The sequence below is a fragment of the Chinchilla lanigera genome, unplaced genomic scaffold, assembly GCF_000276665.1.
Source record: "Chinchilla lanigera isolate Chin_1 unplaced genomic scaffold, ChiLan1.0 scaffold00049, whole genome shotgun sequence".
Taxonomy (NCBI): Eukaryota; Metazoa; Chordata; class Mammalia; order Rodentia; family Chinchillidae; genus Chinchilla; species Chinchilla lanigera.
In genome coordinates, this window is record NW_004955450.1 from 16,845,713 (window position 1) to 16,873,204 (window position 27,492).

Sequence of the window (27,492 nt, forward strand, 5' to 3'; positions counted from 1 at the left end):
CAAAATATATGAAATTAGCCCTTCCAAGATGAACGTTGACGTTATGCTATTGCTCTTAATGGACAATTTACTTTCATGAGAAATGATTTTACTTCGTGAGACCCCAGTACAGTCTAATTCTCAATCCTGGGCTCGCTAGGGATTCTGTGGATGTCCTTCCCTTTGTCTGTTCTCCTCTGTAATCCACCACACTTACCACCACCCAACCACTGGGCACCAAGCCCACTGGGAAAGCCAAGTGAGAAACAACGATGGTCCCCAGAACGGCAGGAAAGATAAAAAAGCAAGGACAAAATTTCCAACAACACCAGGTGGGTGGAAACTAAAAATCCAAGAACAACCAGGTGATTTCCCGAGGGAGCTGCATTGGACCCAAGCCTCCTCTCAGAGAAGCCTTAGACTATATTATCTGCACTTCTTTTCTGTACAAGATGGAAACAGGAAGGGTGAGGGACGAGACGGCCCAGGGGAAAGCGACTCCATCCCCCACGGGCCACTCCCTCCGATGGTCCAGCCACTGCCACAAACCCAGGACAAGGAGGCGCTTTCCTTTCAAAGCCTGAAAAAGCATAAAGGACACACAACAGAGTCAAAAGTATGTCAGGAAATAAGGTGCCAAAGTACTGACGAGTGCTTTTAAAGAACGTCTGACAGAATCCCTTTTCCTACAGAGGCACCTCCCTGTAGAAAGGCAGATAAAACCACCCTTATCATAGTCACGCCGCCACTGCCGCCTCCAGCTTGGATCCACAGGACCGTCCGCTAGCATCGGGCGCAGCCTGACCAGGCAACCACGAATTCCCGTCCATCCAGCACTCTCCAAAAGGTGTTCTGGTCTCCAAAAAGCTGCTACCAAGTAGCTGTCTGGAATACCTGCAAAATGTTCCTAATACAACCTGACAGTTTTCACCCAGTGTTCTAGTAATTTAAAACTTGTAGAGCTCAAGCTCAGGCCAGGACGAAGTGCTTGTGAGACAACAATGATGAAAGCTCACTCTGGAGGTTCTCGGCTCGGGTTAGCAGCTAAAGTCAGAAAAACTGCTGGGAGGAGGCCGGGCAGCCTCCTCAGACCTGTCAAGGAAATGAACTTTTTAATGCAGTTCAGTTCCTTAAAGAAATAGCAGCTTTTAGTCACAGTGGTGGACAAGTCTGTGGCCGGGGTGGGGAAACGACTGAGGTCAGTGAACAAATTACAGAAACTCCCTCTACCAGATTAAAAAACTGGATCTGATTCCTTCTCCAAGTATTTAACAGAATACTCTTAAAATTCTATTCTGTAACATCATCCTGTAACAAAGTACCAAAAAGACAGCATTTGCCTAAAGTCAGAGACTTCACACCAACATCCAGATTATCTGACTTCTCTCTAAAAATGGGAAGGTCTAGCAACATGGGTCCAGCTTCTCTTCACTTTAAAGACGGAGCGGAGAAGCGAGCAACCCAAGCACGGAGGACGTGCTCTGTGACCTGCTGGGGCACCGCCGGCCCGCCACGCCCACAGCACCCGCAGCTCACACTCCGTCTGGACACGCTTGAGTCCAGCATTCCTGCACTAAAAAAGACAAGGGACAAAAACGGCCCCTGTGCTCGACAAGCTGGGCTCAGTGAGGTGAGAGGCCCGAGGACAGGTTCCAACAGGGAGGAGGTGAGCCCCGGACAGCCAGCGTTCAACAGAACCCTCAGGAACGCACACCTGACTGCACCAGGGGGTGTCCAGAGCACATTCCCAAGGGACGGGGCACTTGGGGAAGGTTTGCAGGATGAGAACAGGGTGGGCAGCTGCAAAGTGGGCGCCAGTCCCTCTGCATGTATAAGGAGGGGACAGGGCCAAAAGAATCCAGCGTTTTCTAAGGGGAATCAGACCGGGGCTGCATTACCTACCACGTGGACAGCTCTGGGCCACGCCAGTCACTGAAGCAGAGGCCAGTACGCTCTCACTGCTGGAGGGAAAGGTACCGGCAGCAGAGCAGCTGGCACACTCTGGGTGAGGCCTTCACGCCAGCTTTCCGCCTTCTCTGTCAACCACACACGTCTCAACCACCTGTCCCTTTCTCAGGGACTGACGGACTCCATGATCACGTAACAAGAACATCAGGCAGACCTGCCAAGGGTCACCGTGCAGTGCCCAGGTCCTCCCGGGGCTGTGATTCCTTATGGCAAAGGTTCTCCCACCACAGGCTTCCTTCCCCACCCACGCACTCGTTGTGGGCCCAGGAAGGACTCAGCTGCCCTCTGCTCCCGTGGCCTGTCATGAGGCACCCAGCACGTGTCACGTGACCTGGGCTTTGACACAGGGACCAAGGGGTGGCAGAAAGTGACCCAAGAGAAGCACAGACAGGAGCTCACTGCAAAGCCCTGGTGGGGCACCAGCATGTGAAGGGCAAGCAAGGACACCCGGCTAACACACAGCAACGACGATGCCCCCTCACAGCGGCAAGCACCCAATTGCTCTGCTCCTTCTCATCAATTAAATCAGATCTCAAACAAAATCAACAAGAGGCTTTTTAAAAGTGTCTCAAAGTTCCAATAACCCCAAACAGACCATTTCCTAGTCTTGTCGCTGTTGGAGCAAACAAACCCATCTCTCGCTCCTGTCACTTGTGATTACCGTGACTCAGCTGAGAGCACCAGGGAGCCGGGGGCTGCGGGCGGAGCTCCCAGCGCCGAGAGCACCGCGCTGTCACTGTGATTCCACAGAACAAACAATACCAACAGCCCTGTCTTCAGAGTGTCAACCTAATGTCACAGGAGCTCTGAACACGGTATACACTGTCGTTCCCTTTCCCTAAAGATGGCGTATTTCAAAGCATTCCCCCTTCCGAACACTGTTCTTCTCTTCCACAGCCAACATGCCGCTCACACGGAAAGACTCTGACGTCATTTAGGAGCTATTTACAGGAGCCAAAAATTCAACTATGAGGAAAGTTACCTTGTAAGGGTTGAACTCAGCCAGTGAACCCACTTGTGACTTTGCTGAGGAATAACCTGAATTACTACACAACGGGCTGCACACAGCCCGGGGGACAGGCCCAGTGGGGTGTGCCAGGACCCCGAACCCGGGGCCAAGTCGAGCCACACCCAGACCTCCACAGGACACAAGGCTGGCTGCGTAATCTCACCTTCTGCAACAGTGTCTAACCGGAGTCCTCGGCTGCTTATGTTTATAGACTTACAAAGTCACAGCACCAGGGTGCTTACACTTTCTTAGCAAGCTCTATTTCCGTGCGCTGATGGAACTGAGTTTCACGCTGCAGTTAAAGGGGAAGAAAGCAGCCAGCACGGGTGTGGGAGAGGCGGTCTCGGCCACTCTGTGCCCCCTCCGGACATCCTCTCCCGCCCCGCCCCGGCGGCTCACCTTGGTGGCCTCTTCCACACTCTCCCTCAGGGCCTGCAGCTCTGCGTCGTACTGCTCCTTCAGCCTGTCCATCTCCTGGTCGTGGCTGGAAACCTCTTCCTTCAGGGCTCCCTTCAGGGCCGTGAGCTCCCGCTCTCGCTTTCGCAGGAGCTCCTCCAGCTCCTCTTTGGCGATCAGCAGGTCATGAAGGTCTCGCTTTGCCTGCAGCAGCTCCTACACAGGTGAGAGGGAGGGAGGAGGTGAACAGCGGACACCTCTGCAGGCGGCCCCACCGGGGGTCCGAAAGGGTCACCTGCCCCGCCACACCTCCTTCCTTGGACCAACACTGCTCTACACCACCTCTGCCTTCCCTCCTGCCCCACTCAGCTCTCATTCCCTTGGGCCCCTCCGCCTTAGCTTCCTGGAGATTTGGTGTGAGGAAGCAAGGGGAAGCTGAGATAACTGCGGTGGCCCTGCGGGACCTTCTGGCCTTGCAGCTCGCTTCGTTTCTGTGTGATGTCCTGCTGTCCTTGCTGTGACCCTAGAGTGCGGCAGCCACACAGGGGCACTCCGACCCGCTGGCCTCGCCTGCTGCCTACCCTGTGCACCCCGCACGGTCAGGCCCTCCACCCGCACCTCAGGTCCCCGGCACGACTGCCCCTTCTGCCTCGAGAGGAGCACAGTGTCCACACTTTCTCCTCCGTCACTGCCAGGAACACCCAAGGGAAGCACCCACCGAGCCCACAGGTTCCATTTCAGATCGCACCTCCTCCACCCGAGCTGGCCAAAGGCTCGGCTTCCTGGGGCGGCAGCATCTTCGTCCCAGGCCCTGGGTGCGGCTGCAGCTCAGGGCTTGCCCTCCCTGGTGCTTCCGCCACCTCTGCTGTCCCTGGCACGCCAGGCCTGCCCCCACCCAAGCGCCTTCCCAGGGAAGTGGGTGCCCGGCCCACCCACCCTGAGTTCTTACCATTTGTTCTTCCCCACGGCCTTGAACCTTGGCTCCCAGCAAGCCCTGCCACCAGGCCGCTGGAGAGCACTATTTCTGCCCACAGCCTCACGACCACCTGGCCCCCGACCACAGCGCCAGGAGCACCGCTCGCACCTGGACGCCCTCTCCTGCGCTGCCAGTCCCCGCTGCACTGCAACAGCCCCCCCTCCAGGTCCCAGGCCACGCCTGTCTTGCAGTGGCCTTTCCTCTCTGGGACCCCCATCTGCCTTGCAATCCAACGGCGGCAGCCCTCCTGCCTCCCTGCCCGGGTTGGGTTTTCTGTGAGGATCTTTTCTGGCTTTTCTCTCCCTCTTTCAAAAAGCTCAGAATGTAACTTCGCATTCTTTATCTTCGTTTGGCAAGCTCATGCACTTTTCTCCAAACTATTAATTCTACAAAAACGACTCTGAACCCTTGACCTGAAACCAACCCTGACCCCTGGAACTCCTTCTTGGAGTTCACTCCTGCACCAACACCGCAGGGACTGCTGGACACACGCGCCCGGGCCTGCCCCGGCACCCCATCCAGGAGGGCTGCAGGTTTAGGTGAATTCATTCATCTCGTCCCTTCCCATCCACTTCCTGTTCCCATTAATTCTCCGACTATGCCTGCTGCTTCCCTAACAGCCAGCTCGGGAGCTTGGCAACAACTTTGACTTTCCTCTCCTGTCCTGGTTCCTCACAACCAGAGTTATTCCTGTAACATCTGAGAGGCTTCTCCCTCTCACCTCCTCGGGTTAGGCCCACACCACCTCCTTTGTAAGTGCTTCCCGGGAGGCAAGCACCTGCCCCCAAAGCTAGTCCCTCACCTGCGGCCACCATGACAACACCCACAGACGTCCTCCAAATGACCTCCCCTCAGTCCCATCCCACTCCTCCTTGTGGGAAATCTCTGAAGACCCAGATCCAGTGTGATCTTCTCCAAGAAGTCTTCCTTAAGCTCCCTCCCAAACACATCTTACTTCTCCTCTTCCTGTGACACTCGACTCTCCAGCTTGCATTCTATGTTTTGTGGTCATTTTTTTCTGATCTCCCTTCCTATGCTGTCAGCTCCTTGAAAGACAGGTACAGATCTGATTTATCGTATTTTTGACGTAAGAATCACAGCAGTAGGAGCATTTATCTGTTCTGGGAATAAGGTAACCTGTGCGGCGCAGCAAGGGTCTGACATGTCAGAATTCTGGACCCAGTCCACCCCTTGTGAGGCCCTGAATAAGAGCATATCCTGTTCTCAGTGGTCCAAGAGATGAGGGAAGAGGCAGAAACGGACGGCAAGAAAAGGAGAAGTAAGAAGTGTAAGATGCGTTATGCACACACACCAACTCCTCACGAGTGTAATCATTACGTGCTGCAAACACGAAATCGTGAAAATGAAGTAATTTAAAAGATGAGGGGCTGGGGATGTAGCTCAGGGGCATAAGCGCCTGCCTGGCAAGCGCCAAGGTCCTGAGTTCGATTCCTGGTACCAAAAAACAAATTTAAAAGATGAACACAGCCTGTTCTCTTGGGGACCATGGCCTGCAAGATGATAAGCTGCTCTCTCTCTTGATATGTGTCCCCGCCGAGAGTACAAAAGCATTTCAGTCCACCTGAACATGACGGACAGTGACGTCTCTCTGTGCCTTTAAGGAGATGTGGCTCCAGCAGCCAGGCAATCCCAGGAGGGAGCCCACAGCACAGGCTGAGACTCGGCCATCAGGAATCCGCCCAGCAAACGCTGATGAGCTCAGACAACTGTCCAGACCCCTCCAGGTTTGCTGGGGGCTCTGGCTCTTCCACACCAAGGTGCTGATGTTCGTCAGTGGGGATGCCTTGCAGTCACCACCTGGGGAGGACGAGCACCCCCCATCCCTATGGCTTCTGGCCAGCCCTCCAGGGCTTCCCGGAGCTCTCACCAGCTTCAGAGCAGCTCTGGGAGTCTGACCTTATTTCCTGCTCTTACTGTCCCACATTTCTCAATTGTTCGGGCGATAAAGTAGTTCCTCTCCCCACGCTTATCTCTTCCAGGGCGTATCTGTGCTCTGTGTCGCCAGAGCGGAGGCTTTTCTGGTCCACCCTGCACCACAGGCCCTTATCTGCCACCAGGGCTGCTGCCTAAGTGGGCCGCCCCACACAGATCCAATCAGATTACACCCAGCCGTGTCACACAGCAGCGCTTGAGGCTTTCCAGAGCAGAGACAAGCGGCACAGCAGGTTTCAAACACCTCACTCCTGACCTCGCGCCTTAATTGTATCAAGTCAAAGAAGGAAAGAGCACTGCATCAGCTTCACAGGGGACACAAACATCCGCTGCAGACAAACGTGCTGCTTTGCAGGCTCCAATCAAAGGAAACAACGGGACTCTCTGGCTCTTCAGAATCAGTTCTTCCCGACCCTGATGTACTCAGCTCCCGTGCACGCACAGCCAAGAGACTAAGAAGCACCTAGTGTGCACACACGTGTGTTTTGGAGGGGGCTGGAAAAGTCGGCTGTGTTCAGTACTCGCTGCAATTGTCACACATCCCTGCAGACTTCCAGGAGCTCTGAGACGCTACCCTGCCCGGGACCCCGCCGCTTGTAACGAGGCGAGCCACGGCGGAGACGGGTGAGACTGGATCCCAACTCCCCTCCCCTCACGATACATCCACAGCCACCAGCACAGAGCCTACACTCACAGGGCAGAGAGCGAGCAAAGGGCCTGGGGTCCGTCAGGCATGCACAGAGCTGAGCTCGGTTTGGCTGGTGGTGCCTATGGGGAGTTCACATTTGTAAACAAAGCAAAGACACATGACCAAAACCTGAAAAGCCAAGAAGGAAGAAAGGAAGGAAGGCAGGCAAGTGGCCATCCTGGCAGCAGTCCTAAGAGACAGGGAGGCACCTGTATTCCAAACACCACCTGCTACCAGCTACTCCACACCAAAACAGGGAAAACATGGGCCAGACCCTCCTGTCCCCAAGGTCCTGGGGGTCCCTGCCTCTGGCCCAGCTCAGTGAAGAGCGAGTCAGTGGTTCTCTCCCACGTGGTGCCTGACAGAGTCCTGTAATCTTTTCCTTGAGAAAGCACCACAGTGGATGAGAATCGTGGCCTTTCTAGTTGCTTCATGTTAGAATTTGCAGAATGCTCAGTAATACCACCCCAAGATAGTTTACAGTATCCCAAAGAGCTCATTTCTCTTTGGGTTTGTTTGCTTGGTTTTTGAGACAGGGTCTCACTATATAGTCCAGGCTGGCCTTGAACTCACTATATAGCACAGGCTGGCCTCAAACTTGAAGAGATCCTCTTGCCTCAGCCTCCTGAGCGCTGGGATTACAGACATGCACCACCATACCCAACCTCTTTTTCCATAAACTACTTCTTTTCTTAGTGTTATTTTACAGATTCCATATAGATATCTTTTATCAAAATGTGAACTATGACAGATTTCTGAGCTGGAGAGCTCAGTGGTAGGGCACATAATTAGCTTCTGTGAGGCTCTGACAACAATCCCTGGCGCCACAACAGAAATTCATGAGAGCGCTGGCCCCCCAGGCAGCCTGGGGCAGACAGTACGGGGCCTGTAACCTTTCCCGACATTCAAAAGTTTAAAGTTCATTGTGTTTAAGAGTTTGTTCTAAGCCAAAGGCCGTGGAAAACTTGGCCACAACTGCAATCTGTTATCACATTCCCCAGGGCTAGTTTTTATTAAGATACAAATACACTGAAAGTGACAAGGAGACAGAGGACGTCTATTTTATTAATGCTGCAGAAACCATAGATGATGATTTAAAGGTTGCTGACAAGTCAGAAGGAACCAGCAGAAGCAGTGAGGAGGATTTCCTCTCTTTCCAGAGGGAAGAAAACCACGCAGGCCTCAGAAGCTCACTGTGCTCCCAGCCCTAAACCCTCCCGCAAAGAGGCGGCAGATGTCTTAGCTCCTGCCTGGAAAGGGACAAGCGACCCAGAGCCAGCAACTCCAGGAACATGCTGAAGGAAAGACGCACAAGGTCTCCCCGGCAGGCCTCTTGTGAGCAGCCCCCGGGGAGCAGAGCCGCATGTCCTTACCCAGTGCACGACGTAAACCAACCGCCCGCTGCACCCGACAGATTGCTCAGGACTAAGCGTCAGGATGTTGCGCTTGCACTTGAAGTACACACTTTGGGTTAGAATTATTCCTTTCTGAAGGGACGACTTTTTAAGGTAATTCGAAGACTGCAAATTATCACCTGCTGCAGTGGTTAGCACTTTCCCAGGCGTGAGATGGGGGAAGACACAAAGATGAACGCTCCTGGATCAGGTGATGAGAAGAAAGCGGTGAACACCGAAATAGAACACAGTCAAGTGGGCTGCCGTGGAGAATCTTCCCCAAAGGGCAGCGGACAGCGTCAAGTTCTGGTGGTTAATGAAAATCAGCAACTCAGGAGACTTCCCAGGAGCTAAGATTACATCGTTTCTGACATCTTTTTTTTCTAACACCTTTTCCTTTTAGATCCACTGAAGTGTCCGCTCAAAGATCAGAGAATTGTCAAACCTTACCATCTGTCTGAATTTCTCTGAGAAGCTGTACATACTGAAAGTCAGAAACCCTTCAGGGACATCATTTCTGGGACTGTATCTTTAGGGAATGTTTTTACATGTAAAGACGGACGTAAAAAGTGCTCACCACGGGATTTGTTCATAACTGCAAAATAAGAAAAATCTAGGACAGTAACTAGACAGACTGTGGTCTTCCATCTCAAAAGTTAACTATGAAGGTGGTATACATATGGGAAATGTTTCTGACGTGTTACCTTTGAGAAGCAGGTACCAAAAGTGCAGCAACACTGGCTGTCCCTATATAATATAAAGATGGCTGGATGACACCGGCCAATGATGGGAGCAAGTGGAAAATGTTGCCAAAAGTAAATCCTTAGGTATTAAGAAAATGTATGTATGTGCCTTGTTTCAAAATTTCATTTTAAGTTGTTGCAAAATTTCACAGATAAATACACCTATTTTCAAAGCCCGTTCTCACAGACTTTGCCCTTGGAGAGCTGTGAGACGGGGCGCCATATCACAGATGGATATGGAATCAGATCCTATTCCATATGATATGGAGTCAATACGAGCATATTGATGTGACATCATATTGATACTCAATATGATTCCATCATGTTTTGGAATCATCTGATACAGAGAAATACCAGGGGGCAAGGAAGGCCTAACCAGGAGCCGGAAGATGGTCACGCAGAAGAAGAGAAAAAGCCCATGTGAAAGCAAGCACAGGGGCCTCACCACTGTGGTCGCAACACGCCTGAAGCCCCTGCCAGGTCACAGGAGTGAGGAGGGCTGAGCTCCCCCAAGGAGGAACTAAAATCCTTCCTGGAGAGTTACTTCAAAAGTAACCCAGGGAGGGGACAGAAAGCAGCTGACGGCTGAGACTTAAGAAGGTCCAGGAACTTACGAGACAGACTTTTTAACTCCAAGAAAGGGACAAAGAAAACACCTAAGCCCTAAGGGAAAAGCAGTAGAACATGAAATGCAAACAAGGAACCTTTAAATTTTTACTCTTTTTGTGGGGAGCGGGGAGGAATCTTTTTTCTAGACTACCTATCATTTATTTACTGGGTTGTTGTTATACCAAAGCTTATAAAGAAACATACTTCAATACTATGCCAAAATGCTCATGTTACAGCAGTATCAAATACTGGAATGCAGAGATAAAGGATCTAGCTTTTTCTCACAGATAGATGGACAGATAGATAGATAGATGTTTGGAGTTTTTTGTTTTGGTTTTTGTTTTTTTTGGTCTCTTTATATAGTTCAGGCTGGCCTTGAACTCATGTCGATCCTCCTGCCTCAGCTTCCCCAGTGCTGGGATTATAGGCATGTGCCACCACGCCTGGCCTAACCCTCAGTTGTATTTATTCCCCCCAAAAATGCAGATGTTCAAAATCAACATGTTTGCTCTCTAATCGTTTCATATTTTATACCTCAGCAGGCTGGTAATTGACTCAGGGAAGCGAAGACAAGGGTCTTTGACAGACCCCATGATAATTACCAAATGCTACCTGGAGTGGAAGAGTCAGTCTTATCCAGTGACTCACGGGTTTAAGAGAGAAATGCTCAACGTCTCTTCTGAGCAGAAGGCAGATGGGCACCTGGAGTGCACAGCAAACAGATTTACTGTCTCACTCCCCCTTCATCATGGACCATCCGATCACCTACCAACTATGTGCTGACCGTCACACATCCCAGGCACTGTGGTAGTGTGGCAAATACAGTGCTGAGCATCACGGAACATACAGTCTTATAGGGCCTCAAAAAATAAAAGCTTTAAGCATTAATAGAATCCTAATGCTTTTCCACAAACACCACATTTATAAAGTATTCTTGTCCAAAGCTTAACCTGAATTTATCAGTGTTTTATTTCCAATTTGCTAAAGATACAGGGGATAGTGGAACAAGTTAATGGACACCATAAGGAAACAATCAGTCAAGTCCAGAAGATGAGGCACAGCTCTGGCTTCCTCAGAAGATCAGCAGGATGAGACAGAGGGCAAGGCATGAGGATGGGACAGGAGCTATGAAGGTAAATGAAATATGAGGTACGTAACAAGGGAAGTAACTATGATTTCTGATTGGATCCTGGCTTAGGGTAAGACAGCACAACTATAAAATATCCCTGGGAAACCATTAGGAAATTTTGAATAAGGACTGAGTTTAATTTTGTTTTGTTTTTCTCCGGTACGGGGAATCAAACTCACAACCTTGCACTTGCCAGGCAGGCGCTGTGCCGCTGAGCTAAATCCCCAGCCCCCTTTTTTTCTTTTGGAGGAGTGAGTTTTAGAAGTATTATTACTGGATATATAATGAAAATCACTAATTTTTTAGGTATAATAGTGGTATTGTACCTACATAAGAAAACTCCCTTATTTTTTAAAAAGATGTATGCTGAAAGTCTTGGGATTGAGATATGGTATGGTCTGTAATTTGCTTTGAAATGGTTTGGTAAGCTAATATAAGAAACAGAAGAATGAACAGATAAATAAATGGAGTTAATATGACAAAACAGTGATAACTGTTGGCTCTGTGTTGGAAATCTATGGGTGTTGATGTACCCATCTTTCTACTTTTCTCCGTGGTTGAAATCTTCCTAAGACAATGTTCACAAACAATAAACTATGATGTTCTCAATAAATCTAACCATAGGAGCACGGACGCACCCTCTCCCCACCCTGTCTTCTCCAGAGGCGGAGCCAGCCCCTCACCCCCAGCCCCTCACCTCAATCAGAGCCGCCTTCTCCCTGTCCTCGGACCGCTTGGCACTGTCCAGTTCGTCGTGCATCTCTGAGAGCTGGTCCTGCAGATCCCTGATCTCGGTCTGGTGCTGTTCCCGCTCCATCTTCACCTGGAAGAGCCTGGCAGGAGAGGCGGCCATCAGACACTTCCCCCTCTCTGACTCTGTCCTTCAGGGACCCACAGAGGGAGCCAAAGCCCCAGGGAACCCCCCTAGGGTCCATCCTGCACGGACCAAGGAATCACCAGCCTGCAAGGGCCTCTGGGAAGAGCTACTCTGCCCAAGACATCCGATGAGATCTCAAACCAGCAGAATAGGAAAGGCTGTGAGGGCACTTTCTCCCCAAAAGGAAAACACGGGGAAGATGAGAAAATCACACACACACACACACACACACACACACACACACACACACAGAGAGAGAGTTGATATTTTTTCACAAAGTCACCACACTCTCCACTACCCCGGTACTACACTCTAGAGCAAGAGAATCAGCACACTGTGGCCTGTGGGCCGATGCAGCTTATGCGTGCTTTCTGTAAACACAGCTAGGGAGCGCGGCCATGCTCACTCGCCCGGGCGCTGCCGTGGCCTCACACGGGACACGGGCAGGGCTGAGTGGCTGTGGCCAACTGTGCTGCAAAGCGGACCTCGGAGGGAGTTTGCCAACTCCTGACCCAAACCGCACCGCAGCACCCGCACCTCTCAGGCTGGAAGCTCTTTCCTACACGCGATTTTGACTGTCTTCTAACTTGTTTTCTGAAATTAACCCCTACGAAGGCTTTATCCTTACTGTTTTTAAAGTTTTCATTTCACTTGTGCACGTTTGTAGTGCACACAGCTTACAACCTGAGGGAATGGTTACAAGCACATAGGAAAGCTTCTTTTCTTTAAATCCCTTTCCATTTCCTCCCTCTCCCTCCTCCTCCAGCTCCTCTGCCCCATTTCTTATTCCTGTTGGCATTATTTGTCTGACCTCACGCTATGGTCTACAACGTTCACGTTAGCGGGTTATGAGGTTCCTGTGCACGGCACATCTTCGTTCTAGTTATTTCCTCTTCCCCTCCTCCTCACCCCTCGCCTTTGTTCCCTTGGACCACTTCTCCATTGTCTATAAACGTTTTAGAAGCAAAAGCTCCACCATCACAGTCACAAAGGCTGCTAAATTTTTATTACATAGTGTCCTGATTTTTCTGAATTTCTCCCTCAGATCCACTCCAGCTTGACCTTCCACTAAGGCTCCTGTCACGATCGCCGGCCGCACGGCACCATGCATCTGCAGACCTTGGTTTTAGATCCTTTGCCGGGGACTTAACATAACACAGTGGCAGGCAGCTTGGACGTGACTTTCCTTCTCTGTTGCCTGGGACAAGCACCCTCCAGGACAGAATTCACACACTGGAAGACCAGAGGGCGCATAACACGTGCTTGTTGGAGACGGAGCAAATCACAAAGAATTTTAGTAACTATCAGCATACACCTGCCTGCAGATGTCACCTCCTTCACAGTTGCCCAGGGACAGGAGGGAAAGGAAGGGTAAGCAGGCTCAGTAAACATCCGGAGGGCTGCGTCACCAGGACAAAGGATCTGGCTGCATGCAACGTGAGGGCCCAGGCAGGGCGGGGCTGGGGCACTCACTCCTCCAGGCTCTTCCGGAGCTCAGCCTCACTCTCCTCCAGGCGCTGCTGCAGCGGGGCGCTGTCCTCCACCCGCCTGTCCAGCTGGCTCCGAAGCGCTTCCAAGTCTGCTCTCAGGCGCTCTCTCTCTTCTTGTATGTTCTGCTGGTTCTAACATGCATCAGTCAGTGTGATTCCAAAGTCCCCCCACTGCACACAACAGGACTCCGTGGAAGCCCACGTCCAAACTCCAAGGAACTCCCTTCTGCTGCACTTACTGTGTTAAACAACTTAATCATAGTATATACCTAAGGCATAAGAATATGTAACTAGAAAAAATATTTATATTTAAGGCATTGTAATACTCCCAAAAACATAGTTAAACTACTGTATACAGTGGGTGGCACCACTCCCTAGGCTTACAGCCTCTGGAGATAAAAGAAAAGGAGGTTCACTGCTGGCTGCTCCGGTCTGCCCTGCCATGGACTGTTTTTCCTCTGCAGTGCATCCCTGCCATGTGCCTTGCCTTGGAGCCACTAGACTACGGAATGATAGCTCTACAAACTGTGAGCTAAAATAAACTTTTTCTTTTTTAACTTGTGGGTGTCAGGTACTTTGTCCCAGCAAGAAGACAGTAACTAAGACATTTAAATATATGTGAATGTTTGAATTTTTAAAAAACTTTTTACAGTAAAAAACACATTGCTATCAACCCCCTTAGAATACTCCTCCCACTTTGAACATACTTATCCCACGGTTCTGGCCACTTTCTGAAGCTGTTCCAGAAGTGCTCCTTTGCGAGTGTCTTTATAAGATGTGATAAAAAATACAGTGAACACTGCTGCTGAGGGCCAGCCCACAGAAAGGCACACCTGTGACTACATCTTACTATGTCCTGTGAGCTGGCACCATGCAGGTGCTCTGGCTCTTCCCCCAAAGTCAAAACGGCCACGAGAGGTGAACACTCGGAATCAATTCAGGACACTGAGGCAGCCGTGGCAAGGCAGCTAAAGACACTGTCCAAGAAAACAATTTCTCTATGCTTTGGTTACTTAAAAGAAAAATTCTTTGAATAGCAGCAGCCAAGTTCATAGGAATGTACTCAGTGATGAAAGGAATGTTTCTTTTGGAGGAAAAAAAGTGGTTTTCACTTCACTTGGACATCCCAGTGTGCTTAAAATATTATCTACCGAGACTGAAATGGAAAAAATAAGAGGAAAATCAGATACCTTGATCTCTAGTTGAAGCTGTTGCTGAAGTTCAGCCACTTCTGAGGTCAACTTGTTTTTCTGTTCCAACAGATCTTTGACTTCAGATGAGGTGCTAGTAGTCTAGAATTAAATGCGAAGATATTCTAATTTAAATACCCATGATGGTTTATTTCAGTTCTCTTCCCCCAAATATAATCAGAGCAGTAACAGATAAGGCATAATACCATTTTAAGACTCAATTCAAGTATCAACCCCTACAGAACTTCCTCTGAATTCACAGGCAGTTGATCATTCTGGCACCTGGAGCCTCAGTGAACTTTATTTGACATCATTTACCATAGTCACAAGGATTATTTCATCAGACTTCTGAACATCACTCCAATACATGACTAAAATGTGGACAGGTGATATATTTTTTTAGGTGATATATTTGTTGGAAGTCCTTTAAGTATTCTGTAGAGCAGTATGAAATATTAAGGTATTAAATTTAGTACAAGCAAAACTTAATAGCTTCTCCATAGTAACATCTAGATTCCAGTCCATAGAAATCACTGATTAAGAAAAAGGTCAGCGACAAAACCATTTTGTAGGTAAACTGAGAAACGTTCACTTTTCTTCATCAGTGGCAGAACACGGTCTAGCCTCAGCGTCTCAGTGGTCTGAGAATTACTCCCTTACATCATGCACTTTGAGGGTGGAGCTGTGTGTCCTTCACCTTCCCATCCACAGAACCCAACACTTCTCCTACGTTCAATAAAATCACAGTTAATGATTTCTGGAATTCTAGCTCTAGTCGTGACCGAGGACCTGACCTCAGACTTACTCTCCCAGAAAAGCTATGAAAGCGGACAAAACACATAAGATAACTGCAGGCACTGAAAGCCAAATAACTTAGTACTGTAATTTTTTTTTTTTTTGGTACCAGGAATAGAACTCAGGACGTCACGCTTGCAGGGCAGGTGCTGTGCTGCACGCTGAGCTATATCCCCGGCAGGACTATAACCTTTAAAAAGAATGAGGTCATGCTATATCTCCCCTGGGCTCTCCCTGACCACAGTTGCAAACCATAGTACAGTGAAATGTGAAAACGTTATTTGGAAATTACAAATTAAAACAATAAGACATCAGTGTACCCCAAGTACTGAAAACAGGAACCTCTGGCAAGGATACAGAACAGCAGGACTCTGTTCCACCGCTGGCAGAAATGAAGAACGGTGCGGCCACTTTGCAAGTCCAGTTGCTCCTTACAAACCTAAGCATGTTCTTATCACAGGTCCCAGGAGTTACATTCCTTGGCACTTACCCAAATACAGTGAAAACGTCCGTTCACACACAAACCATGCATGAATGTTTATAGGACCTTTGTTCCCCACTGACAACATTTGGAGGCGACCGTGGCGTCCGCAGTGGGTTAATGGATAAGCTGCGCTATGTCAAACAATATTACTCAGCCCTAAAAGCGAATGGGCTGTCTGTCATGCCATTAAAAGACACAAGAGAAATGCGTATTACTAAGTGAAAGCAGCCACTATGAAAAGGCGGTATGATCCCAAATTTAGGACATTCTGGAAAAGGTAAAACTATACAGTTAAAAGATTCCTGGTTGTTACGGAATGAGGAAGAGGGAAGAGAAACAGGCAGAACATAAAGGACTTTAAGACAGCAAAGTCACTCTCCACGATGCTGTAATAGTGGATGCATGTTATCATTCAGTGACCCAAACCCAAAGAAAACACAATGCCAAGAGCAACCCTGTGTGAATGATGGACTTCAGGCCGTAAGGACGGCTCAGGGCAGGTCCACCGATTATAGCAAACGTACCATTCTGGGGGACACCGCATGGGGGACGGGAAATCTGTACGTTCCACTCAATTCTTCTGGGAACCTAAAGCTTCTCTGACAAAAAGTCTATTAATTTAAGAAAAAATCCCAATGGAAAGCGGCAGCTCACTGATGAAGGAAAAGAGGCTGGTGTCTAGAGATGGTAAGCAGAGCGATTTCAGGGTTAGGATCCTAGCGGGTACGACCGCCACAGACGGAGCTGCACAGTCCTGGGGCAAAAACATTCCTTGGATCCTTGCACGGTTCCTGGGCTGTGTGACGAGCACGGAAAGACTCTGAGGCCAGCAGAGCCAAGCTACAAGCAGGCAAAGAAGCCAACAGACTTCACAGATTGCACACGTCTAGGAGGCACCAGGGTTCCAACTCGGCAAACACAGGAAAGTCCTGGTGGACAGCGTGGCATTCGTTTGAGACCCAAGAAGAAAACAGGGGCCCTGCCACCCGAACAAGGGCAAAAATTTTACTAGCTTTTCCCACCCCCAAGAGCAGCGCCTCCGACAGCCAAGCACATGGCCTGAAGGCCACCTGATGACCATTTGAATGACTAAGAAAACATTCTTGAGCGAGAGATAATCCAACCCAGGACACCCAAGCTTGTCACCCGGAGATGACCCAGACGTGGAAGTTCGCAGATTAGGACTTCAGAAGAAATACAGAGAGTAGTTTTTAAACAGAGGGAATCATGGACAAAATGGATGAAAAGATGATTTTCCATACATACTCAGAATCCACAAATATAATAAAGAGGACATTCTGGAATGGCCACACATAATATCTGAAATTTAAGAATTCATTAGATGGTTCTTGACAGAATCAGCCTTAAAGAAGATTCTTTTTTTGAAGATTTGTTTAAAGACATCTTAGTAAGTCTTAAAAGAAGACTAAGATAGCCAGAAACAAGATTAATAATTTGAAAGGTCAGTAGAAAATACACAGAATATCTGATGCATCGAAGGGGACACATACACATTACACACACCCGTAAAAACACCCTCCCAAACACACACACCAAACATGTACATACAGGCACACCAACAGGGAACACGAGATATACAGGTTACCATTAAAAGTTCTGCACACATAACTAGAATCTGAAAAAAAGATGAAAGAATATAGAAAAGAAGCAATATGCAAGGAAATAATGGCCAGTCAGTCATTTTCAAATCTGATGAAGCCGGCAACCCTTCAATTCAAGAACACAAGGAACCTCAAGTGAGATAAATACATGAAAAACCACATTTAGGCACATTACAGTTAAACTTCTAAAAGCTGAAGAGAAAAGATGAGAGAAAAGATGTCTCACATCCAGGAGGGCAACGCTGGCACAGACGCCTGGCTCCCCAGTGGGCCCCCGAGGACAAAAGACCACTCGATGCTTCTGAAGTCCTGAAACAAAACAATACTCGGGCAAGTGCCCTCCAAAATGAGAATGAACAGAAGATGAGCTGAAACGACACTGAACAGACAAGGACTGCAGGGTGTGATAGCAAAACTCTCCGGGATGGAAGAAAACAGTCCTAAAAGGCAAGGCTGAACGCGAAGGAATGAGCAACACCGGGGGACATAGCCAGCAGGAGGTGGAGACATAGAAGCGCACGCTCACGAACGAACGGGAATACCAGTCACGCTAAGATGCCAATAACTCAGTGCAACCCCATCAAAATTCCTGCAGCTTCTCACCTCTTCTTGATGCAAACAACCAGCTGATTCCAAAGTCTATGTGGAAAGGCAAAACACCTGGAATAGCCAAGGCAGCCTTGAAGAAGAATAAAGTTGGAAGGCAAGCTACACAGTACTAGCTTTCAGGTACTGTATCCGCGTAGTACTAATGCAAGGAGAGGCCAGCAGGCCAGCGGAATGGAACAGAGGTGAGGTACCAGAGAGGAGGAGCACGCGGGACCCGAGCGCACTGCTGCAGGAGGCACGGCCTGAACTCCTTCCGGTGCTTTCTGCAGCCCTGGGCGACACTGAAGCGCCAAAGCTGGGCTACTTCATGACCCAGGGAATTCACTCCCAGGTGTTCTCTAGAGAAGGAGTGACTTTGTTCCCAAGAAAAAGCACGTACAACACAATTCATGGCAGCTCTCCTCCTAACCGCCCAACCGCAAACGTCCACAAACAAGATGGACTCTAGTGATTGCTGACACAGCGGAAAACTCCAGAACAATAAAACAGTTCCTGGGCAAATACGACACGCAGGACTCTCACTGACACACTGCTGAGGAAATTCAGCTGGACACACAAGAACACAAATTGTCGGTCTTTCTGAACACAAATTCCAAGAAAGGAAATCCTAATCCAGGTGACAGAAGTTAGGAGACGGCTACCTCCAGAGTGTGGAGCGTGACCGAGCAGGAAGCCTGGGAAAGCAGGGCGGCGGGAATGTTGACTCTTGATCCGAGTGGTATTTGCATGGATGCAAACGGACATCCAAAATTCACTGAGGTATGCAGTTAAACAGTGCAACTTACTGCATATTGTACTCCAACAAAACAACGTAAAAACAAGTATCTTCTGAAGACACATCTGTTGCCTGAAGTTATACCCAAAGCCCCTGCCTCTGTATTGCAGGGATTACTGCCCTATTACCGCCAGGGAGCTTGCCGTTCCTTACTCTGCCTGTGCCTATAAGCAAGTAGTAAAATAAACGTATTTTGGCTAACCTGGCTTCTTCTTTTCAATGTCGCACTTCCACACCGCAGAGAAACATAACAAAGAGGACAAAGAGCGCTATTAGAAAATATCTCTGATCTGAGTATGAATATTAATGGGTCTCATTTTTCTTCTTCCCTGGAAATAACAGATGATGTTCTGCAAAGGATTTGGCTAAAATCCCACAGTAAAGTGGTTAGATAGGTGAGAGGAAGAGATAGAAGCAGGAACCACAGCTATAAAAGGCAGCGTTGGCTCGGATGTCATGGAATCCAGGTGTGGGTTGTTTGTGATAAACTTCCCACCCACCCCACGGAAGGGATAAGAACTGAGGAGCAAAAACACAAGACTTGCAATTTTCTTTGGCAAAATGAGAACGATCCATTTTAGAAATTTAAACCCCACGCAGTGGGGGGACTCATACGCTGTTCTTTCCCAGACAAACCCCCCGCCGCTTTGCCATTTCCCGCAACGGCCTGTCTGTAGGTAGGCAGAGGGCTCCGACGCTCTCTCCTAGGGATCGTTTCACAGGCACCACACAGATAAAACCCCAGAACCCCGGCCAGCAAATAATCAGACGCAGAACACGAGATGGAGAGAAAGGGCAGAAACTCATGGGCGATTCAAGTCAGAGCTGTGACCAGAGCCTCATTCTAGCTTCTCGTCCCCGCTCGGCGCGGCAGCAGCTTCGGAACAGCTCTCCCCTCCCCCAGCCTGACCCCTCTCCAAAAGCCACAAAAGGAACACACGTTACAAGTACAACAGCAGTCGTGCCTGGGTCAGGTCCACCGATGCAGCCCCCGCCCTTCACGGAAGTGGGAATTCCTTATACGATCTCCAAGGTCTTTCCTGCCTGGCTCTTCCCCCAGCACCCTGACCCTACGTTCTGGTGCCATTAAGTGACCCCAGTCCTGTTCCTTGATCCAGAGCACCCTGCTGTCCCTTCTTCTCTACAATCTTTTGAAACACCATTAAGGAGCGTCACTGACTTCCCTGGCCGGTCTGACTTCCCCAGTGTGAGCTGGCTGTTGAGCCTGTCACCCACAGTGACAACGTTAACACCAAGGCCAGAGACTGTGTTCTCCCCCAAAACATTCACGTAAGCGAGAAACAAGATCCACAGTGACAATTTGGACTGAAGAGTTTTAACCAACAAATAGTAAACTAATTTTAAGGACTACATAGAGCTCCTCAAGCCTGTATAAGCCAGTTACAGGGCCTGAAGATGCCCCACGGGAATGGTGGATGCATATGTGTACACACACACACACACACACACACACACACACACACACACACACACGGCATAGTCATGGGCCAGCCGAGTGCGAAGGAACACTCGAGGCTAAGCATGTGCTCTGTGCATGTCCCTAAGGCTGAAATGCAGGTACAGATGCCCTCTGCCTGCTCCAGGTACAGTGCTACCCCCTCTTCTCCGCCACGCAGAACTCCCTGGTAGGGAGGGGGAGCCCCACGACCGAGAACTGAGGCCTAACAAGTGGTGTAGGCTCCAGAAGCCAGTGTGCAGCTCTCCTCTCTCAAGTTCTGCTTTGTTCAGGCCACAAACTGTGCTGGCAAATGGCGGGTGTTCGTCAGGTATGAGATCACTGCTCATGCATCTAAGCATCTATCAGCCCCCACTCATACTCAGCAAATCCAGAAAAGAGCAGTTCAGGAACAGCACTTGGTATCACCGTACTCCTTCCCTCCCCGTGTGCCTGGTTTCACCAATGTCAGTCTATTTTGGTGGTGGTTGTTTGGGTTTTTGAGACAGAGTGTTACTATGTAGTCCAGACTGACCCGGAACTCACAGCCATCCTCCTGCCTCAGCCTTCGGAGTACTGGGATTGTAGGCAGGGGCCACCATGCACAGAGCACATGGAAATCTTTACTCCTTCACACCTGACCTTTCAGTTCCACCCACAGCTCTCACACTTCTCTTCCAAATTTGCCAGTGGCAATTTGAGAATTCTCCAGCCATATGCTATTTCATTCTTCCTATTTTTATCTTCCCCTTCTAAATTTCAACAACTATTTGTCATTCTATTACAGTTATATATTATTTAAATATCTTAAAATAGCTCTGAAAAAAAGTACAAATTAAAAATACAGGTTAAGCATCCCTCACCCAAAATGCTTGGAACCAGAAGCATGTTGGATGTGGGATTTTTTGGAGAGGGGTAGAATATTTACAGACACATAAGGAGCTATTTTGGGAACCCAAGTTGAAACATGAAATTCATTTACATCCTGACACATAAGCCAAAGGTAACTTTATACGGTGGTCTTTCCCAGTTTTGTGCATGAAAACAAAACTCGTGCATTCACTATGACACACGAGATTAGGTACGGAGTTTCCCACCTATGGCGCCATGTTGCACTCAAAGTTTTGGATTTTGGAGGAGTTCAGATTTTTGGGGGCTAGGAATCCAACCTGTATTTAAAGACCATCCTCCAGTGAAAGTGCTGCTTACTACTGAAGAAACATCCTACTTACTGCCAGAAACAAATGCAGAGACAACATGAGCTGTTTACCGCCTTCCACAAGAGACACACTCTGACAATCCACACTTCAACTTACTTGGTGATTCCCTTGGGCACTCCCTGCTGCACGAGACTTTAAGGTCTGGATTTTCTCAAAGACCAAGTTGACTTTCCTTTTAGTGGCATCCTCATTGTCAGAGCTTCTATAAAAAGAGCAGAAAAAAAACAATGAGGGGCATAACCCCAGGTGGAACACCCAGAGACCTCCACACACTCCAGCTACCAGGGAAGATAAACTGAGGGCCTGGGTCCAGGCTGCAGACAAAAATCTGTGTTAGCCCAGCAGAACGGTGGGTGTGGTTTTCTTCAAATAAATTGTTCAATGTTATTATCAATTTGGGACAGGGATTTCCATTCCCAAATATGTGAGACATAAGCACATTCTAAATAAACTAGTTATCATGTAGTCCTTTGTTGTTTCATTCAAATAACTTGCATTCATTCTGAAAGGAATTCTTTTCTTTGTTGTCTGTCATACACACACGCTTTACCTTTAAATCATATACTGGAGCAATCTGCAGAGCCCTGAACTTGTTTAGCCTATGTGTTAAAAAAAACATCCCCCCAAACCAAGACATATGCACACTGGCCTTTTCTCTTCCACCTACAACCACCAGATCAAATTTTGTTAACTTCTACCACAACTCTGGCAATTAAAAGATTTAAATAAAATTCCTTAACTAGATGCCACCCACTGCAGTCAGACTCACCAGTATCTCAGCAAGGGAGGAAAAGGGAGAGAGAGAAGGAAGGAAGGAAGGAAGGAAGGAAGAGAGGGAAGGAGGGAGGAAAGAAGGAAGGAAAGAAAGTAGGGAAGGAGGGAAGGAATTTAAAGAATTTTAAAAATCAAAAATTCTTCCACTTTAATCTTAACATGGTAGAACCCTCCACAGGGAAAGACTAACACAATTAGCTCTTGGCTAAAAGGATCTCCTTACTTTTTTTTTCTTTTTTTAACCCAAAGAACCAATGCCGTGTTACATTTTGAGCCTGACTTGCTCGTCAGCTCTGTGATGCAAATAATTGCCAGACACAGTACAAAGCTGCCCAGTGTGCTGGAGCCCATGCGTGGCGGAGACGCTGGCTCTCAGCCGCAGCGGCCCGAGGCCTTCTCTCTGCCCAGAAACGGGAGCAGGACCCGCACGTCCCTGCTGGAATCCAGCACAGCATCTGAGCACAGACTGGAAGGCTTATTAATCCAAGTACAGAGATAAGCTCAGAAAACACAGCTGCTAAACAGCTCCTATGTGCCCTAAGAGTTACGGTAGCGGGGCTGCTGGCTGGCGCTCACTGTGGGCAAGGGAAGTTCTTCCTCTCCGTAACTTCTTGACAGGGCTCCCAGGACCGCCGTCTGTGTAGGAGTTCAAGATGGTGCCCACCTAGCTGAACACTGAACAAGAGACAGTCTCGTATCCTTGAGTTTAAATCTGAGCAGTCAAGGCTCGTTTTAAAAATATACTGTATTCACTGAGCATGGTGGCACATCCCTGTAATCCCAGCACTTGGGAGGCTGAGGGAGGAGGATCTCCATGAGTTCAAGGCCAGTCTGGGCTGCATAGTGAGTTCAAGGCTGGCCTAAACTACATAGCCAGACCTTGTCTCAGAAAAAAAAAAAAAAAAATACTGTATTCATGTTTGAAATATGATGCCATTTCTCCTCTCCCTTACCCACGTCCCCACCCTGTTCCACTCAAGATTTAAATGCTGGTATAAGCTGCACCACTGAGACAGCCCCAGGACAGCTGGGTAAGACGTAAATCCCTAGAACAGGAAACCAGGAGTGCCCTCCCCACCGTCCCCCGAAATGACAACACTCTGCTCCCTAAGGAAAATTCCTCACCCTTCTTTGAGGTAATTATACAGTATCTGCTTGGCCGTCTCCTCATTGGCTTGCTGGCTGAGCTCTTGCTGGCCCTTTAAGAGATCCGGGGTAGCCTACAACATAATCGTGTCTCTCATTAGACCAGGAAGGTGACATTTCCAGGCAGATGGCAACAAACAGGTTCCTACTTTCCAGAAATGGTTCCCTGGATAAACATCCTCATCGCAGTCTGCTCCAGCCCTGCTTGGCTCTGTGACCTTGAGCAAGTTACTTCACCTCTCCCGTCAATCTTCCCACCCCAAACTGAGGCTAACAGTACCCGCCTTGACACGGCTGGTACAACAAGTACGAAGAAATGCATGCAACACACAGCGCCTGGCACGTACCCGCCTCATTATCAACCGTATCGCTATTGTTTATTGTTACCACCAAGACACTGAATGTACCATACAGAACCCACCACTTTATGACTAAACAAGCTTAGAATTAACCTAATTTCTCAGACTAGAAATTAACTTAGTCATTCCATGTCATGGATAAAAATGTATCTCCAGAGCCCCATCCCTGAATCCTGGAGGGAAACAAATTCTGTGTACTTCCAGCTTCACACCTTCCATGTCTGACAAGTTACTTTACAGAAAGATCACAGTGGAAACCTCATGGTACTGGAAATAACCCAGAAAACTATACAGTCAGGAATAGGACATAGGGCCAGGCATGGTGGTGCACGCTTGTAATCCCAGCACTCAGGAGGCTGAGACAGAAGGATTGTTGTGAGTTCAAGATCAGCCTGGGCTACAAAGTGAGCTCAAGGCCAGCCTGAACTGCACAGCAAGACTCTGCCTCAAAAAAAAAAAAAAAAAAAAAAAAAAAAGAAAGGAATAGGACATAGCCTGATCCTTAAAAAAAAAGTCAGATGTGCAATTACTGATTTGAGGTAGAAGATGTGTTCCTAGGGCCACTTGCAGCATTAGCACATTACTAGTTCACTGGAAGAGGGAAAACAGGACTAATACACCAGCGTTACCTGAGCGTTTGAGCTGGAAGGAAATGTCTTCATGGAAATTTTCTTGGCACCAGAATCCGGCGAGGTTGCCACCGCCCGATTATTCTGCAACATCAGCGTAGCGGTGGCTGTTTTGATTTCTTCCTCCTTTCTGGCCTGTGCTGCCAGGGAGGTTGTACAAACCACTGTGGTGCCTTCTTGACTTCCTTTGTTTTCTAGGCCTTTCCCATCCTTGTTCTGCGTGGCACCCTGGGCGCCGTGCGTGGCTCCCTGCGGCCTGGCCGAGGCTCGGCCTGTGCCGTGCCTCCCGCGGCTCTCCTGAGCTGGCGACCTCTGGGGACACAGCTGGGACGGCCGCAGGAGGCGCTCGCTGGACTTGCCCAGGTTCCTGCTGAACTCCGTCAGGTACTCCGCGCTGCCCTGCAGACCGAAGGGAAACGCGCTGTCCACGCTCCGGGACCTCTTCCTGTCGTCCGGGTTGATTCTGTTCCGCCTCCCAGGCCGTCCTCTTCTCTGAAGCCCAGGCTTTTGATCAAATTTTTCAATCAACTGGTCCACACCAGGAATGGAGCCCGTGTCAATATCCCGCCCAGTCCCTGGCAAGAAGGGGATGTACCTCCGGTTCTCGTGCCGGTTGACGTTGTCAGCATGGATGGCACACTCCTGATCGTCGAGCAGAAACCTGTACAGAGAGTTGGCCGAGGTGGGCGTGGTGGAGGAGGACGAGGACCTCCGCGACCGAGCCCCGTCCAGGACGGGGCCCGCGGAGTCTTGTCGCCGGAAGGGAAGGACATCGGGCCTGGTTCTCTTGCTTTCGGCCTGGGGCTGCGGGCTAAGGGCCGTCGACCTCCTGCCAGGGGAAAGGCCCTCCTCCGCCAGCCCTTCCTTCGCGCAGCTCTGGACATTGACGCACACTGAGGTCTGCTGCTTGGGGTCCTCTATGACCAAAGAGCCGCACAGTCGGATGGACTCCAGGGGAGGGCCGGCGGGCAGCGGGCTGCCGGGGTTGGGAAAGCAAGTCCAAGGCTGCGGCTTCTTGCTGGCGCCTTCTTCTGTTACACCGGTTAACCAATCGCTCTCAGGAGCTGGGTGACTCTGCACGTTCAGCTCACTCTTGTTAGGGTCGTAGGGCTGCAAAAGCTCTGGATGCCTCTGAAAGTTCAGCAGGTGGGACGACCTCCCCGGGATGTCTTTTCGCTCTAGGACACCATTCCTGCCCTCGGGGAGAGAGGGCTGCTTCGAGCCTCCGGGTGAGCTGGGCTGGGCGTATGGGTTTTCTGGGGGCGGCGGTTCTTCCCCGCCGCGCTCCTTCATCCCCGAAGACGGGAAGGAGGGCCCATTTCCCGGCAGACAGCGCTCCGTGTTGTTGAGGACTATGTAGGGGTGACCGTCGATGCCCTGGACTCTGATACTGACGCCGTAGGAGCCTGTCCTGGAGCGCGGCGAGTTCCTCGGCCTCCTGCTCTCGTCACTCGCCAGTCGCAGGTGGACACCGTATTCCTGCTGCACGTGCCGGTATTCACCAAAGTACAGCTCCATGGCGCACGGTCCCAGCTACCAGGAAAGACGGGGCGGAAGAGGACATTAAGCGAGAGTTACATCTGTTTAAAATGAAGATTAGCGTAATTACGAGGGGAAACTCCAAAGTTCAGAGAAAACAAGATGCTTTGAACAGCAAAGCACTTCAGAACCAAAAGCTAAGTGCCACCCTCTCCTGTCCCCGACCTGACCCCGCTGGCTCCTCCGGACTTCCCAGAGCCCGCCGGGGCAGCCCCACTGCAGGGCCTGTCGGCGTCAGGCACAGCCCTGGCCGGGCAGAGTCCCTGGTACTGGCCCAGAACTCCTGGCACAGGCTCCAGAGCCTGTTTCCAGCTCACTGCTGTTCTGGTCACCTTTCCCTTAAGCTGGTTTCCTCACACTTCATGCTATTTATTTTTAACCAAGAAGGGTGTCCCAGCTGCCAGCGTTTGAGAACAAGGTACTTTTCCATGAAAGTGCTCAAGAACTAAAGAGTTTTGATGTTCACTGTTTTTCTTTTTTCCTGTACTTTTAACCTTCCCACAACACTTGCAGTATTTTTTACACAGTCCTGCTTTGAAATCTTTCTAGTGTTTGAATATGTTGGAAACATTTTCACCCTAAGGGATCGGCTGTTCGTAAAACTAACGATGAGAGTAAATGATTTTAAAAAAATTTCTGAACCTTTTCTTCTTCCCCAGAACGTTCAAGTGGCCTCGTCACCTGAAAAACGTCATTTAAAAAATACCATGGGATGCAGGTGCAGAGCCTCATCTTCATTTTGCAATGAGTCTTGACGCCAAGCCCCGCTTGCATGCCCGGTGTGTGGCCGCCCCCGCCAACGCCACAGGTCTGATGCCCACGGGGAGCCAGCCCTCCCTGCCCACTCCGAAAACCTGCGGCGGAGAGGGAACCCCGAGGGGTCACGGAGGGTGGCTGCCTCACTTCTGTCACCCACAAGCCCCTTTTGAGTCTTCTTTCCCCACAGGAGCCAGGATCACAGCATATTTTCCAAGAAAATCACTCATTCAACCCGTAATTCCAAGTTCATTTGCACAGTCTTGCAAAATACAAATCATTTTATTTCCTCTGTCTCCATACCTACTTTTACTTGTGCTTTCTTCCCCTGTTCCTGGACTGGACCAGTAGTGTTCTAACTGCTGCTTTTCTGAAGAGTCAGTTCTGACAATTAACAATCATTTAGCTTTTTTCACTTTCCAATATCCTGAGTTCTACTTCGATTTTCATTACAGTAGTCGCTGTTCCCCCACCCCCAATGCACAGGTATATCCCAGGACCCATCAGTAGATGGCTGAAGTTGTAAATAATACCAAACCCTACATACATACACACCTATGATAAAAAACTTAATTCGTAAATTAGAGTAAGAGATTAACAGCAATAAGATATTAACTAATAGCAATAATAAGATATTATCAGCAACAATAAGAACAGTTTGGAAAAATATTGAGGCTGTATTTCTCAAAAAACAGTACAAAACAGAGTAAGATATTAATAGCAATAATAAGATAGAATTACAGTATACTGTAATAAAAGTTATATGATAATGGTATCTCAAAATACCTTATTGAACTTTCACTTTTTTACTTACAGAAAGCAAAATACAGCTTTTCTTTGGCATACAAACATTGCCAACATCACCTCTCTTGCACTTCACAGTCATGGTTAAGTAAAATAAAGCCTATTTTGACACAAGCACTCCCA

General features: G+C 49.1%; 1 protein-coding gene across 2 annotated transcripts in view; it reads right to left on the bottom strand.

Annotated features, from left to right (window-relative positions):
- Cgnl1 (cingulin-like 1) overlaps nucleotides 1-27,492 on the bottom strand; it is a 128,361-nt gene that overhangs the window by 60,355 nt on the left and 40,514 nt on the right. Inside the window, exons 2-8 of one of the 2 annotated variants that reach the window (XM_005393852.2) lie at nucleotides 24,271-25,803; nucleotides 23,262-23,356; nucleotides 21,459-21,564; nucleotides 14,402-14,503; nucleotides 13,195-13,343; nucleotides 11,542-11,677; nucleotides 3,356-3,568 (exon numbers count right to left, since the gene is read on the bottom strand). In XM_005393852.2, coding sequence (XP_005393909.1) covers nucleotides 3,356-3,568; nucleotides 11,542-11,677; nucleotides 13,195-13,343; nucleotides 14,402-14,503; nucleotides 21,459-21,564; nucleotides 23,262-23,356; nucleotides 24,271-25,788 — 2,319 coding nt within the window. In that variant the 5' untranslated portion in view covers nucleotides 25,789-25,803. Of the gene's footprint in view, nucleotides 1-3,355; nucleotides 3,569-11,541; nucleotides 11,678-13,194; nucleotides 13,344-14,401; nucleotides 14,504-21,458; nucleotides 21,565-23,261; nucleotides 23,357-24,270; nucleotides 25,804-27,492 lie in introns of those variants that run through there. The other variant, XM_013518875.1, reaches the window with a different exon arrangement.